The sequence below is a fragment of the Heteronotia binoei genome, chromosome 13, assembly GCF_032191835.1.
Source record: "Heteronotia binoei isolate CCM8104 ecotype False Entrance Well chromosome 13, APGP_CSIRO_Hbin_v1, whole genome shotgun sequence".
Lineage (NCBI taxonomy): Eukaryota > Metazoa > Chordata > Lepidosauria > Squamata > Gekkonidae > Heteronotia > Heteronotia binoei.
The window spans coordinates 13400622-13415838 of record NC_083235.1 but is presented as its reverse complement, the minus strand read 5'-3'; the positions used below and the strand labels follow the sequence as shown (position 1 = coordinate 13415838).

The following is a 15217-nucleotide window of genomic DNA, read 5'->3' as shown; positions in this document are numbered from 1 at the left end:
TGCCACTGAGCCAGGGTCTCAGGCCAAGGTCATTCCCATCACCTCCTGCCTGGTCCTTTTAACTGGAGATCCTGGGGATTGAACCTGAGACCTTCTGCATGCCAAGTAGAGGCTCTACCACAGAGCCACAGTCCCTGACAAAGTAGTGTGTGTTCCTACTAAAGTAAGGAGGGGAGAGAGAGCACATTGACTATTAGAACATGTGCATGAAAAGGGCCTCCCTGTACTCAACAAGCCAACAAGACCCATGCATGGCGTTAGGCATTTTAATTTTTCCACTAAGACGCCAAAAATGCACCAAACTGGTTATACCACTGTTGGCCAGCAGAGAGCGCTGTTATGCCAGATACCTTGGCAGGGCAGAGCCTGTTTCCTTGTAATCCCAATAACAGCCAGCAGTGGTCACCATTTTTCATGCATTATTCCCATGAAACGACTCCAAGAAGCCAGCAAGTCATTTTCGAAAGCCTAAGCATCAGTAGTGCTAGTTGATATCCCCCCACATTGCTTGCAGAAAGATCAGAAACACTGAAACTGCACTGCCAACGATCAGGGCTCTTGGATTGTGGCCGTGGGATCCCCAACTCTACCTTCAGCCAGACACTTTTCTTTCCAGTGCATATAAGAGAACGCTACTTTATTCTTCCTACACAGGAAACATTCAGGTGGAATATTTTTTGTGCTTTTCTTCCAATATGTTTATTTTATCAAAAGTAAAAAATATATATTTTTCGCTCTCACGGAAAGAAACAATTGGGCACCGTTTCATGTCCCAGATGAGCCATCTCTTAGCAAAGACGCTTGTTTTAAAAGAAGTATTGGGGGGGAGGGGTTGAGTAGGTAAGGGGAAATCATAGAGATGAGTTCCAACCGGCCTGATCAGGAGCCCTACATCCAAGCTAGGTGGGCTCTTCCATAGTTTCATTTTTGTGAACGTGAATTTTCTGTACACGTTCTCCCTCTAGTGGTTGACTTGATATTACATTGCCATGCGTAAGTTTAGATCTGCAGGGAGAAAATGCCAAACATACACAGATGTAATATCGAATCGTCCACTAGAGGGAGCAAAACATGTATAAAAAAGAAAGGAAACAACAGGGACATATGAATGACAAAGAAGAGAACCCAGAGGAACCCTCACTTTCAGCACCTTTCAGCAGGCACAAGATAGGCCCCAACCACCCTGAGTTACTTGTTTCCAACCAGCTAGGGTGGCCCGTACATAAATTCCAAAGTTTGCCCAAAACCTTAACACCAAGATCTATGCCAAGATGGGAAATTCCTGGAGCAAAAACAGAACTCCTTGCCTATGTCTGCCATCAAAGCCTTCAGAACTTGCACGGCATCCAAGGCGGGCCCCAATCCCTTGCGACATGAGTGGCAAGTTTCTACACGTCTATCGCTGGAAGCTTCACACCAATTCCAATCTGGAGCACTCAGACCCCCGAGCCGTGCCTCCCCTATTTAAGAGATGCACAAACCCTGGCTCCCCGCATCAGAGGCAAAGCTCCTTCCTTTCCCCACTGGAAGCCCCCAAGACTGGTGTCCTCTCGGGTCGACCGGCCCCCAATTTACAGATTCCCCCGAGCGACCCACAGGAAGAAGTCACAGCGTGCACGGGGATCAGAGGGCTTCCCCAAGGGCCGGGCACAGACGTAGAAGCGCCGCCCGCAGTTCGGCCCTTGCTTCTTCACGGTCCGCAAAACGCAGGGCTCCCCGTGGGCCTTGCAGCAGGGTGGACGAGCCGGGCCTGGCAGCAGGGATCTCCAGAGGGCAGCGGATTGGTTGGGTCCAGAGGGAGTGGGAGCGTTCCCGCAGTTCTTAGTTTCCTCCCCGGTCACGTCTGCAACAGGCTCCTTTCCCAAGCTCGCAGCAGTCTCCTGTGGTATGCAAATGGCTTTCTCCACCCCCAAACCCTCACCCGTCCTTTCAGTGGCTTCAACGGGAGACGCTTTCCCAGAATCCTCTGCTCCCTTCCGCACTGTGCTCAATCCCAAAGGGCCCTGGCCCAGGTTGGTTACCCCAGCCGTGCTATTACCGCTGGCTCGGAAGAAGCTGCGCAAATCCCCTTGTCCCTTCTTTGGCGGGACGGTCCGTCTCTTTTTCGGATCCTGTTTCCGTTGAGGGTCCCACCACAGGCTCGGTTCAGTTCCGCTCCGTTTCTGGCCCTTGTCCGGCAGGTTAGTCGGCTCCACTTTCACCAAGAAGCGGCTGAGTTTCTGTTGGGTGCCGGCAAATTCAGGCAGGAAGCGGGTGCAGAGCGGTGGGCAAACGGGGGCGGCCACGAAGCGGGCTCTCATAAGCGCTCGGACGGGGCAGTGGTCCGAGCCCAGGACTTCCTGCATGACCTGGGCGTCCTTTAACTCCGACGACGCCAGAGCGCGATCGGCCAGGATGTAGTCGATGCGGGTGCCATAGTTGGTCTGCCGGGAGCCTGTGAGGTTGCACCAGCAGGTGTAGGCGTCGCCCTGCCCGGGGTGAAGGAAGCGGAACGTATCGACAAAGGATTTCTCGTCCTGGGAATCCTTGCCCGGCTCCCACAGGAAACTGTCCAGCCAGCGGCGCCCGGGATTCTCTGAGAAAGACTCCTGGAAGAGAGAAGGATGCTTTAGGAAGATGGATTCTCCCACCAGAACTTGAGGTCACACGCAGGTTTCCTCTGGCAGAAGCAACATTCCAAAAGATAAGAGAGCCATCTGCCAGGGGAATGGATTCACAGAATCCAGCATCCTGTTTCTAAACTTACTTGCAGATGCTCAGTTACCCCAGGCTCAGAATCTGAACTATTTATTTATTTTTAAGAACATCTCAAGAGCCCTGCTGGATCAGACCAATGGTCTGTCTAGTCCAGCATCCTGTCCCACTCCGTGGCCATATCTAAACCCTTCTTGAAGGTGGCTATGCTTGTGGCTGCCACCACCTCCTGTGGCAGTGAATTCCACATGTTAATCACCCTTTGGGTGAAGAAGTACTTCCTTTTATCCATTTTAACATGTCTGCTTAGCAATTTCATCGAATGCCCACGAGTTCTTGTATTGTGAGAAAGGGAGAAAAGTACTTCTTTCTCTACTTTCTCCATTCCATGCATTATCTTGTAAACCTCTATCATGTCGCCCCGCAGTCAACGTTTCTCCAAGCCTTCAAGAGAACATCAGAAGAGCCCTGCTGGATCAGACCAGTCGTCCACCTAGTCCAGCATCCTGTCTCACACAGGGGCCAGTCAGTTCCTCTGGAGGGACTACAACAGGGCAGATTGGCTGAGGCCTTCATGAGAACATCAGAAGAGCCCTGCTGGACCAGACCAGTGGCCCATCCAGCCCAGAATCCTGTCTCACATAGTGGCCAACCAGTTCCTCTGGAGGGCCAACAACAGGGCACAGAGGCCAAAACCTTCACTTGGTGTTGCCTCCTGGCTCTGGGATTCAGAGGCTCAGTGCCTCTGAAGGTGAAGGTTCCCCTCAGCCACCATTGCTAGTTTCCTTTGACAGATTTATCTTCCATGAATCTATCTGTAAGAACATCAGAAGAGCCTGCTGGATCAGACAACAACAGGGCAGAGAGGCTGAGGCCTTCATAAGAGCATCAGATGAGCCCTGCTGGATCAGACCGGTGGTCCATCTAGTCCGTCCTGCCTCACACAGTGGCCAGCCAGTTCCTCTGAAAAGTCAACAACAGGGTATACAGAGGCTGAGGCCTTCATAAGAACATCATAAGAGCTCTGCAGGATCAGACCAGTGAGGGTCCATCTAGTCCAGCATCCTGTCTCATTCAGTGGCCAACCAGTTCCTCTGGAAGACCAACAATGGGGCAGAGAAGGAAGAAGAAGATGATATTGGATTTATATCCCGCCCTCCACTCCGAAGAGTCTCAGAGCGGCTCACAATCTCCTTTCCCTTCCTCCCCCACAACAGACACCCTGTGAGGTGGGTGGGGCTGGAGAGGGCTCTCACAGCAGCTGCCCTTTCAAGGACAACCTCTGCCAGAGCTATGGCTGACCCAAGGCCATTCCAGCAGGTGCAAGTGGAGGAGTGGGGAATCAAACCCGGTTCTCCCAGATAAGAGTCCACACACTTAACCACTACACCAAACTGGCTCACGCTTTCCCCTGATGTTGCCTCCTGACTCTGGGATTCAGAGGTTTAGTGACTCTGAATGTGGAGGTTCCCCTCAGTCACTATGGCTAGTACCAACCGAGAAACTTATCCCCCATGAATCTATCTAATCCATCTATCTCCACGAATCAATCAATCTGACATAATTTAGAATCTACCCTTCTCACTTGGATTTAAGGAGGACTGCAGTCCAATTCCAACACAGCTCCACAGATTCCAAAACCAATAGATTCACAGTCACTTCTCAGGTTCTGGGAGAGGGTTTTTATCCTTTCCTCCCCTGCTGAAAAGAGCCACCCTTGAGTTCTTTGTACAGTCACTAGGGAAAAAAAACATACAGGCACCCCTAAATTAAGCAGTCCCGTGGAGCAGAGTAGTAAAGCTGAAGCACTGCAGATCGAGCTCTCTACTCACAACCAGAGTTCGATCCTGGTTTAGATCGCCAGCTTAAGGTTGACTCAGCCTTTCATCCTTCCGAGGTTGGTAAGATTAGTACCCAGCTTGCTGGGGGGAAAGTGTAGGTCAGGGGTGGCCAACGGTAGCTCTCCAGATGTTTTTTTGCCTACAACTCCCATCAGCCCCAGCCATGGCTGGGGCTGATGGGAGTTGTAGGCCAAAAAACCCATCTGAAGAGCTAACATTGGCTACCCCTGGTATAGGTGACTGGGGAAGGCAATGGCAAGCAAAGGAAAGGTCCCCTGTGCAAGCACCAGTCGTTTCCGACTCTGGGGTGATGTTGCTTTCACAACGTTTTCACGGCAGACTTTTTACGGGGTGGTTTGCCATTGCCTTCCCCAGTCATCTACGCTTTCCCCCCAGCAAGCCGGGTACTCATTTTACCAACCTCGGAAGGATGGAAGGCTGAGTCAACCTCAAGCCGGCTACCTGAAAACCCAGCTTCCTCCGGGGATCGAACTCAGGTCGTGAGCAGAGCTTAGGACTGCGGTACTGCAGCTTTAACACTCTGCGCCACGGGGCGCAAGGCAAACCACCCCGTAAAAAAGTCTGCCGTGAAAACGTCGTGATGCGACGTTGCCCCAGAGTTGGAAACAACTGGTGCTTGCACAGGGGACGACCTTTACCTTTTTTACCCCTGTTTGCTTTTCCCATCAGAAGTAAAAACACTTTGTGAAAATAAGGACAGTGAACTGGGGGAAGGAATGTATCTCAGAGCCTTGGAAAGATGCGGCATCAAAAACTGTTTCTGGAGCAACAATGTGCACAAGGGAGAAGAATATGAACAGCTGTGGAGACCACAAGTGCCAGCTGCCAGACTATCACTCCCTACAGAGTGTACAGAACAAAGTAACGGCGTAGAAGGACATGGCTCACTCACCAGATCCCAAGGGTCACAGTGGTCAATGGGCTTGTGAGCCGTGTTGATGTCTCCCAGGATAACCACATGGCTAGAAGGCAGAGCAAGATAATGAAGGTCAAGACAATGCATTCTCCTGGACCAAATCAAGACCTAGGTTTCCTGTCTCATTGCCCATGCTGACTTCTCCATGCCTCCTCCTCTGCATAATGCACCCAATCCAATCATGCTTGCAGCTGTCACTCACCTGCTATCCTAATTTGCCTGCTATTGTCATTTGGCATCTGAAAGTCACTCCATTCACCAAGATATAAGAGCAGGTGGACTCGCATTCTAACTGTGTCTGAAGAAGTGAGCAGTGACCCACGAAAGCTCCTCCCCTGCCACAAATTTTGTTAAGTCTTTAGCAGGGGGGGAGGACAAACTGGCTTAGGAGCCACATGTGGTTCTTTCACACATATTATGTGGCTCTTGAACCCCCCCACTGCCCTGTTTGCTGGCAGCTTTAATGCATTTAAAGTTATTTTCTTTCCACCTCTCCCTCCCTCCCCCCAGGTATTTTCCTTCCTTCCTTCCTTCTCTCAAACATCTGACATTTGTGTCTTGTGGCTCTCAGACCTTTGATGTTTATTCTATGTCGCTCTTATGTTAAGCAAGTTTGGCCACCCCTGGTCTTCAGGGTGCTACTATACTCTTGCTCTTTTCTGTGGCTAGAAGGAAAGTGGAAACGGACATGAGTCCAAGTCTCCACCTGCAACCCCATCTAGGTCCTTTCCCCACAGTCCAGAGCTGTGAAGTGTGAGAACGAGCAACAGCGTAAGACTCGCTTAGCAGAGACCAATTAAATCCCTGCTAAAAGGCACTCTAGTCCAGAGGAACCGCAAGATGTTCCTGTTAACTAGAGGGATGGTGCCATGCCAGAAAAGGCCCTGCTCCTCAGAAGCTCTTTGCTAAAAGACAGCAAGGACTTCCAAGTTGACTGCTGTTCGGCTAGCAAGGAAGACAAGTTTCCTCAAACAAACCTTCGAGAAAGAGTGAAGAGATGCTGGTTTTGCTGCCTGCTTGCCCACAACTTGAATTCAAAGATGCTCCCCACTCTCACCCCCCAAAAGCATCTTGTTTCGGGGCCGGTTCCGGATTTGGAATTCTGACATAGTGTGGAAGGAACAGACACAAAATGGCTGCTATAAAGTCACTGCTGCACGAGGCAGAGCCAGACACAAGATGGCCGCCTCCGCTGACCTTCAGTCACACAGTGCTAGCGGTGGCAGCAGCTGCCAAAGTAACATTCTTAAAGATCCGTGCAGCCAATCAAATATCCAGGAGCCAATGAGAAGCCTTGCTGGGCAGAAGTCTCACCTGATCCCGCCCACTTCCTGGAAATATTTTGTGGACAGCATGGCCCCCACAGACACCGTGTTGGGACCCCTACTGTACACTCTTGGCAACCCTTATAACCAGGGCTCACTTTGTAGCAGGAGCTGCTTTGCATATTAGGCCACATACCCCACCGCTGTAGCCAATCCTCCAAGAGCTGACAGGGCTCTTCTTACAGGGCCTGCTGTAAGCTCCAGGAGGATTGGCTACATCAGGAGGGTGTGGCCTAATACGCAAAGCAGCTTCTGCTACAAAGTGAGCCCTACTTACAACGTCCTCTAAGATAGGTCAGTTATCCTCTCTGTAGTGCAGATCTGGGAGGGGGCTGAGGACTCCAGCTTGCCTAAGACCACCTACCAAGCCCCAGTTCAACCAGAAATTTCTGATTTGCACCCAGGAGAGGAGTGAGACGAACCTGCCAGCTCTCAGGAGAGCCTCTGCCCGTGCTTGTAGGAGGCGGTAGAATCGCAGCTTGAAGTCCCCTCGTTCGGGCTTGTCGGGGTCAGCACGGGGACAGTACACGTTGATGAGCGCCAGGGTGGTCTCCTGCCCTCCTGAGGTGCTGCAACAAGGAGGCAAGCACATGGGTGCCACTTGAATTGACCAACCAAGTCTCCGCCACTCCTTCGTATAGTCAAATGTGCGGCCCATGGGCCAGATCAGGCCCCCGGAGGGCTCACTGCCATCTGCTTCCTTCTCCCTCCCTTGCTTCTCTCTGCATCACAGCTTGCTTTGCCAGGCATGTTCAATCGCACAGGAGCTACAGAGCAAAGCCTCTCTTTTCTCCACTGGTCGACCAGCACATGGCGCAACTTATGTACAAAAGCTCGCAGTGCCCAGCCATTTCATGTTTTCCTCTGGATCTTAGGCTCAAAGTATCATCATCATGTATTTACTGCTCACAGACCATTTGGTCATAAGCCAGGGGCAGGGAACCTCCATCCCGAGGGCCGTATACGGCTCTTGAAGTCACTTGGTGTGGCCCTCGGGGATTGCTGGACCAAACCGAGCCATGTGGCAGCCTCTCTGGGGCCTGGCTGGCCAGCGAGGATCGTGGGGCCCAGCCGCGCTATGCAGCAGCCTCCCCAGGGCCAAGCAGGGATCACAGGGCCCAGATGTGCTGTGCAGCAGCCTCCCTGGGGCCTGGCTGGCTGGTCGGAATTACTGCGGGGCCTGGAAAAGTTACTGTCACCATTCAGTTTGTACTTGATTATCCCAGATGGTGGGGCCTAATATGCTAATATTAGGGGATGTGATCTAATATGCTACTGAGTTCCTACTGAGCTTTTTCTACAAAAAAGCCCTGGACCTATGCGCCTAGGGCAGCGGACTGCGTGTGTGTGTGTGTGCGTGCCAGCATAGGCTCTCCCCACATGACTTCAAATAGAAAAACAATTATTTGCATTAATTTTGCTGACCTAAATCATTCTCCCTTGGGGGAGAACAGTTTTTTAAGTTGATATTTTTTTAATGGCCCGCAAATGATGTTATAAATATCCATACGGCCCTTGGCAGAAAAAAGGTTCACCATCCCTGTCATAAGCAGATGGCAATAAAATAGAAAATCCGTCAATAATATAGATTTTACTGATTTTGCAAAATAAGCGTTTAGAATCAGCAAAGTGCCCATCATAAAACATCATTTCCCATTTTCTTAAAAACCTCCTCTTGTCTCTTAAATCTAAATGCTCCCAGAAGAAATTTTACAACTGAAACCGTGATGGTTAGATCAAAGCCACCAAGCAAAAGCTGGAGCTCATTTGCCACAGGCAGATCAATATAGAAAGTTAATGGGTCGATAAACTGTTTTCTTAAATAGTCAAACAAAAAATACACGTTCTACAGTTTCAACGGAGCCAGATCCACAACCATATAATCTCTCAGAATAGGGTTTTCTCACGTAGCGTTAGGCTCCAAGCACTGAGCATTAGATTTCTGTAATGAATGTCAGTAAATCAAAAGCAGGTTTGCAGCTTACAAATACACACCTGAACAGCCTACAGCCAGTTTGGTGTAGGGAGAGCCAGTTTGGTGTAGTGGTTAAGTGTGCGGACTCTTATCTGGGAGAACCGGGTTTGATTCCCCACTCCTCCACTTGCACCTGCTAGCATGGCCTTGGGTCAGCCATCGCTCTGGCAGAGGTTGTCCCTGAAAGGGCAGCTGCTGTGAGAGCCCTCTCCAGCCCCACCCACCTCACAGGGTGTCTGTTGTGGGGGAGGAAGGTAGAGGAGATTGTGAGCCGCTCTGAGACTCTTCAGAGTGGAGGGCGGGATATAAATCCAAATCTCCATCTACCTCACAGGGTGTCTGTTGTGGGGGAGGAAGGTAGAGGAGATTGTGAGCCGCTCTGAGACTCTTCAGAGTGGAGGACGGGATATAAATCCAATATCTTCATCTACCTCACAGGGTGTCTGTTGTGGGGGAGGAAGGTAGAGGAGATTGTGAGCCGCTCTGAGACTCTTCAGAGTGGAGGGCGGGATATAAATCCAAATCTCCATCTACCTCACAGGGTGTCTGTTGTGGGGGAGGAAGGTAGAGGAGATTGTGAGCCGCTCTGAGACTCTTCAGAGTGGAGGGCGGGATATAAATCCAAATCTCCATCTACCTCACAGGGTGTCTGTTGTGGGGGAGGAAGGTAGAGGAGATTGTGAGCCGCTCTGAGACTCTTCAGAGTGGAGGGCGGGATATAAATCCAAATCTCCATCTACCTCACAGGGTGTCTGTTGTGGGGGAGGAAGGTAGAGGAGATTGTGAGCCGCTCTGAGACTCTTCAGAGTGGAGGACGGGATATAAATCCAATATCTTCATCTACCTCACAGGGTGTCTGTTGTGGGGGAGGAAGGGAAAGGAGATTGTGAGCCGCTCTGAGACTCTTCGGAGTGGAGGGTGGGATATAAATCCAATATCTTCTTCTTCTATCTTCTACTCAAGATTGCTACAGCACGGACATCATCTCCAGATTTGGATGCAATAATTTGGTGCCTCTATCTCAAGCTAGAAGTGTCAGTTATTAAAGACTGTTAAATTAAAAAACTGCAAGAGTGCTAATCTTTTAAGCATATGTTACGTTTTTTAAAAAAATCTTTCATTGTGATGGTCTGTGTCCTTTCTGAAGTTTATATCTCCGCTACCTGGCATTACATGTTAGGACACACATGGCTCGGCCCAACAAGATCTCATTTATATCAGATCCGGCCCTCATAACGAATGAGCTTGACACCACTGCATTAAGTCCATGGCCATGGTGGCATCTAAACAAGGAAGTGATGTAATAATCATGTGACACCAGCTGCCAACCACCAACCAGTGTTAACAAGGGGGAGGGGGTCTGGCTTAGGGCTTCCTGTCCTTACCAAATACGGTGCTGGGTGACCATAGCTCGGCCCTCACTGTCCAGTGCCTTCAGCTCTTCGGGCGTGAAGTCATCTGTGTTTCCATAGCAGCCAACTGCCCTACCATGCTTGGTGAACAGCCCTGTCAGACCCTCCTCAGCTGCCTCCGGGGTAGCACTGGTCTTACAGAACGTTGCAACGCCTGGAGAAGAGATGACGATGCTGATTCTTAGCTGTGGAACAAGCAGCAGCAGACAACACAGTGGCCAAACCTCAGGGGCCATCAGGAGGTCCACCAGTAGGGCCAGAACTCCAGAAGCCCTCCCACCGTTGCCCCCCAAGCATCAAGAATACAGAGCATCACTGTCCCAGACATAAGAATGTAAGAGAAGTCATGTTGGATCAGGCCAGTGGCCCATTCAGCCTAACACTATGTGACACACAGCAGCCAAAACTCAGGTGACATCAGGAGGGAGGGACGGTGGCTCAGTGGTAGAGCATCTGCTTGGGAAGCAGAAGGTCCCAGGTTCAATCCCCGGCATCTCCAAAAAAGGGTCCAGGCAAATAGGTGTGAAAAACCTCAGCTTGAGACCCTGGAGAGCCGCTGCCAGTCTGAGAAGACAATACTGACTCTGATGGACCAAGGGTCTGATTCAGTATAAGGCAGCTTCATAAGTTCATAAGTAAGTTCATAAGGTCCACCAATGGGGCAAGAACTCCAGGTGTCCTCCCACTCTTGCCTCTCCCCCCCCTGCCCCGGCAAGCACCAAGAATACAGAGCATCCCTGTCCCAGACATATTGTTCCATTTGTACCTAGTGGCTAAGAGCCACTGATTACTTCTGCCCCAGATGTTTATCCAATCCCCTCTCGAAGCCATCTATGTTTGTAGCTGCCACCATTTCCTGTGGCGGTAAATTCCATGTGTTAATTACTCTTGGGGTGAAGAAGTGCTTCGTTTTATCTGTTCTAAGCCCACCGCTCATTAATTTCAATGAGTGCCTGTGAGTTCTTGCATTGCGAGAAAGGGAGAAAAGCGCTTCGTCCGCTGCCTTCTCTATCCTGTGCATAATTTTGTAAACCTCTCTCACACGTCACCCCTTAATCCTTTCGCCAGGCTAAAGAGACCTAACCTCTGTAACTTTTCTTCATAGGGAAGGAGTTTCATCCCCTTAATCAGAGCTTTTTTTTGCAGCAGGAACTCCTTTGCATATTAGGCCACTCCCCCCTCTGGTGTAGCCAATCCTCTAAGAGCCTTCTGTAAACTCCAGGAGGACTGGCTACACCAGGGGTGTGTGGCCTAATGTGCAAAGGAGTTCCTGCTACAAAAAAAAAAAAAGCCCTGCCAATCATTCTACTTGCCCTTTTTTGCACAATTTCCAATGCTATCATCTCTTTTTTGAGGTGCGGTGACCAAAACTGTATGCAGTTCTCCAAATGAGGCCGCCCCACAGATTTATACAAGGGCCTTATGATGCTGACTGATTCTGTTTTCCATCCAATCCACAGCAACAAGCTCAAGGGGAAGCGTTTTACAGCATGCAGGTTAACACCGATTTCCTCCTTGCTGCTCCAGAACAAGATGCTGGTTAAGATACAACTACAGCGATTGGTTGCATAGCTGCCAGCCCCTAGGGTTGCCAATCCCCAGGTGGGGGCAAGAGATCCCCCAGTTTGGAGGCCTCCCCCCGCTTCAGGGTCATCAGAGAGTAGGGGGGGCGGAAATGTCTGTTGGGCACTCCATTATTCCCTATAGAGACCAATTCCCAAAGGGTATAATGGGGAATTGATCTGTGGGTATCCGGGGGACTAGAGGGGGCTGGTTTTTTGAGATAGAGGCACCAAATTTGCAGCATAGCATTCGGTGCCTCTCCTCAAATCACCCTCCAAGTTTCAAAAAGTTTGGACCAGGGGATCCAATCCTGTGAGCCCCCAAAGATGGTGCCCCTATCTTTCATTGTTTCCAGTGGAGGGAAGGCATTTAAAAGGTGTGCGGTTCCTTAAATGCGATGGCCAAAACTCCCTTTGGAGTTCAATTATGCTTGTCACAACCTTGCTCCTGGCTCCACCCCCAAAGTCCCCAGATATTTCTTGAACTGGACCTGGCAACCCTTCTAGCCCTGCTTACCTGAGTAGCCGCTGCGGGTGCGGCTGAAGCTGAAATAGGAGCTGTAGCCCTCCACAACGGCCAACGACTCCTCCAGGAGGTCCCCTGTGAGCAAAGCACAAGCCAGAAAGGTCCATGTTTGTGGAGAGTTACTGGTGAGTTAGTCCAGTATCCCTTCTCAGCAGAATGCACTTAGGCTACACACAGTAGAACTTGTTCTCAATGTGCTAGCAGAGTTACAAAGTCACACAAAGTCAGTTTCAAGACAAATCATAATCCCTTTTATTTAGGAACTACATTTTAGCTAGAAAAGCTTAGAGACAGAGTCTAATCCAGGGGTGGCCAAATTGTGGCTCAGGAACCACATGCAGCTCTTTCACACATATTGTGTGGCTCCCGGAGGTCAAGGAGGAACCTAATGCTGGTTTACTCTCAAGTAAGTGTGCTTAGCATCGAGACCTTGGTGTCAAGGCAAAGAGAGATGCGTAATGATGCAAACATTGGTCAGTGATTTCTATGGTCTATATGTGTTTCCTTCTCCCACAGGTGCCAAAAAAATAATTCCCTAACCTTTCCCTATGCTGGTTTTATGGGGTCTGTTATTCCCAGCTTGTTTTTTTTTTTTAAAGTCTCCTTCTAGCACGGTCGTGTTGTCAAGTGCATACGTATGTATTTTATCTTTCTATGTGAAGAAAGTATTAAGGGTTTTAAGAAAGACTTGTGTGTAATATCTGTTCATATCTTGAAGCTCTTAAACATCTGACATTTATTTTATGTGGCTCTTACATTAAGCAAGCGTGGCCACCCCTGGTCTAATCTACCAACCTGGGATGGATGTGGATTCAGAGGGGGATCCTGCATCCATTGTGGCAAAAAGAGAGAACAGCGCACTCTTTGTGTGTGTGAGAGCGAGTCAGAGACAGGAAGGAAGATAGAAGGGGAGGAGAAAAGAAAGCAACTTTAAAAGCATTCTCCAAGCTGCCAGCTGGTTTGGCTTGAAGAAGTGATTTAAAGAGGGAAATGCCTTCTCCAAGCCAGCTGACAGAGCAGTGGGGGCTTTGAGAGCCACACAACATTTGTGAAAGAGACTCATGTGGCTCCCGAGCTGCAGTTTAGCCACCCCTGCCCTAGCATGTCCAGTTAAAGATCTCAAACAGTGGGTGCATGGCAAGGCCTTTTTCCATCTGAGATCCTTGGAGAGCCACTGCCAATCATATCCCCCAAAATCTGATCCCTTCCCTCAAATCTTGTCGGTCTCTTAAGGTGCAACAGCACTTGAATCTAGCCGTTCCACTGCAGACCAACGCAGCTACTGCCTGAAACAACCTGGAGAAAGAAAGGGCTGAACAGAGACTTTTGTGGAAATGGGCAGGTGAAGCTTTTCAGAGCATGGAGCAATGTCCCCTCTGAGCTGCAGTCTCTTGAGAGCAAAAGTTCTACTTTGTGAGTTACTAGCATTAAAGCTGTGAGCTACTGGTGTTAAAGTTGTGAGCTACTGCATAAATTATTGGGCTCTGAGGTCATCCGTCCTGAGCTAAGACAAAAATGTGTGAACTGGAGGCTAAAAATCTGCGAGCTGGCTCACGCTAACTCAGCGTAGAGGGAACACTGGCATGGAGATAATACCAGACTCTATGGGGGGCGGGGCGGGGTAAAGGCAGTCCCCTGTGCAAGCATCAGTCGTTTCCCACTCTGGGGTGATGTCGCATCAAGACGTTTTCACGGCAGACTTTTTACGGGGTGGTTTGCCATGGCCTTCCCCAGTCATCTACACTTTCCCCCCAGCAAGCTGGAGACTCATTTTACCGACCTCGGAAGGATGGAAGGCTGAGTCAACCTTGAGCCGGCTACCTGAACCCAGCTTCCGCCGGAATTGAACTCGGATTGTGAGCAGAGCGCTCGGACTGCAGTACTGCAGCTTTACTACTCTGCGCAACGGGGCTCTTTGGGGCAACCCTAAAAGAGGCACTCACAACTGAAAAACCCACCACCAGCAACCTGACAGACTATGGTTGCCAGTCTCCAGGTGGGACCTGGAGATTACTTGGGATTAAAATTTATCAGACTATAGAGATTAGTTCCCTTGGAGATCAGAATCTTGGGGGGGTGGGGGGTGGGAATGCCTGATTTGGAGGGTGGACTCTATGTGATTATACCCTGCTGAGGTTCTTCTCCTCCCAATGCTGTGGTTGCCAGCCTCCATCTGGGACCAGGAGATTACCTGAGATTAAAATTTATCAGATGACAGAGCTCAGCTCCCCTGGAGATCAGAATCCTGGGGAAATGCCATATCTGCAGGACGCACTCTACAGCATTATACCCCGCTTAGGTCCTTGCCCTGCCCAGGAAAAGGAAAGGAAAGGAAAGGTCCCCTGTGCAAGCACCAGTCGTTTCCAACATATTGTGACACTTTCATTACATTTTCACGGCAGACTTTTTACGGGGTGGTTTGCCATTGCCTTCCCCAGTCATCTACACTTTCCCCCCAGCAAGCTGGGTACTCGTTTGACCGACCTCGGAAGGATGGAAGACTGAGTCAACCTCGAGCCGGCTACCTTAAAACACAGCTTCCGCCGGGGATCGAACTCAGGTCGTGAGCAGAGCTTAGGACTGCAGTATTGCGGCTTTAACCCTCTGCGTCACGGAGCCCTGTGCCCTGCCCAGGCCCCACTCTCAAATCTCCCGGAATCTCCCGGCCTGGAGTTGGCAAAGCTTTGCTTTGCACGTGTGCGCCCTCGACTCGGCTTCTCCCTCCGGGACTCACGGGTGATCTTAGTCTCCTGCAAGCAAACCACGTCCGCGTCCAGCGCAGCCAGGAGCCGCTCCAGCCCCGCCGATCCCGCCCCGGCCCGCAGCCCATTCACGTTCCAGCTCACCAGCCGCATCCCCGCCAGGAGAGAAGGTGCGAAAAGATGTCACTTCCGCCCGCCCGAAACCGCTTCCCGCCAAGAGAATCCGAACAACTAGCGTTCCAC

General features: G+C 50.4%; 1 protein-coding gene across 2 annotated transcripts; it reads right to left on the bottom strand.

Moving 5' to 3' along the window:
* Window positions 1–673: 673 nt before the first annotated feature.
* APEX2 (apurinic/apyrimidinic endodeoxyribonuclease 2) lies at window positions 674–15193 on the bottom strand. 2 transcript variants are annotated; one of them, XM_060252920.1, is made up of 6 exons: window positions 15119–15193; window positions 12264–12347; window positions 10158–10338; window positions 7220–7366; window positions 5449–5518; window positions 674–2588 (listed from the first exon to the last, which is right to left on the bottom strand). In XM_060252920.1, the coding sequence occupies exons 3-6, from the start codon at window positions 10178–10180 to the stop codon at window positions 1572–1574; spliced, it is 1257 nt and encodes a 418-aa protein (XP_060108903.1). In that variant the 5' UTR covers window positions 10181–10338; window positions 12264–12347; window positions 15119–15193; the 3' UTR covers window positions 674–1571. The 2 variants fall into 2 exon arrangements, with proteins under 2 accessions (XP_060108903.1, XP_060108902.1); XM_060252919.1 differs by having other exon boundaries at window positions 15007–15173.
* Between the last annotated feature and the right edge of the window lie 24 nt (window positions 15194–15217).

Coding starts and splice junctions, on each gene's coding strand:
- APEX2 (XM_060252919.1), bottom strand. CDS start 15,127: ATGCGGCTGGTGAGCTGGAACGTGAATGGGCTGCGGGCCGGGGCGGGA. Junction 10,339..12,263: donor CACCCGCAGCGGCTACTCAG/GTAAGCAGGGCT, acceptor TCTCTTCTCCAG/GCGTTGCAACGTTCTGTAAG. Junction 2,589..5,448: donor ACTGTGACCCTTGGGATCTG/GTGAGTGAGCCA, acceptor TCTCTCTTCCAG/GAGTCTTTCTCAGAGAATCC.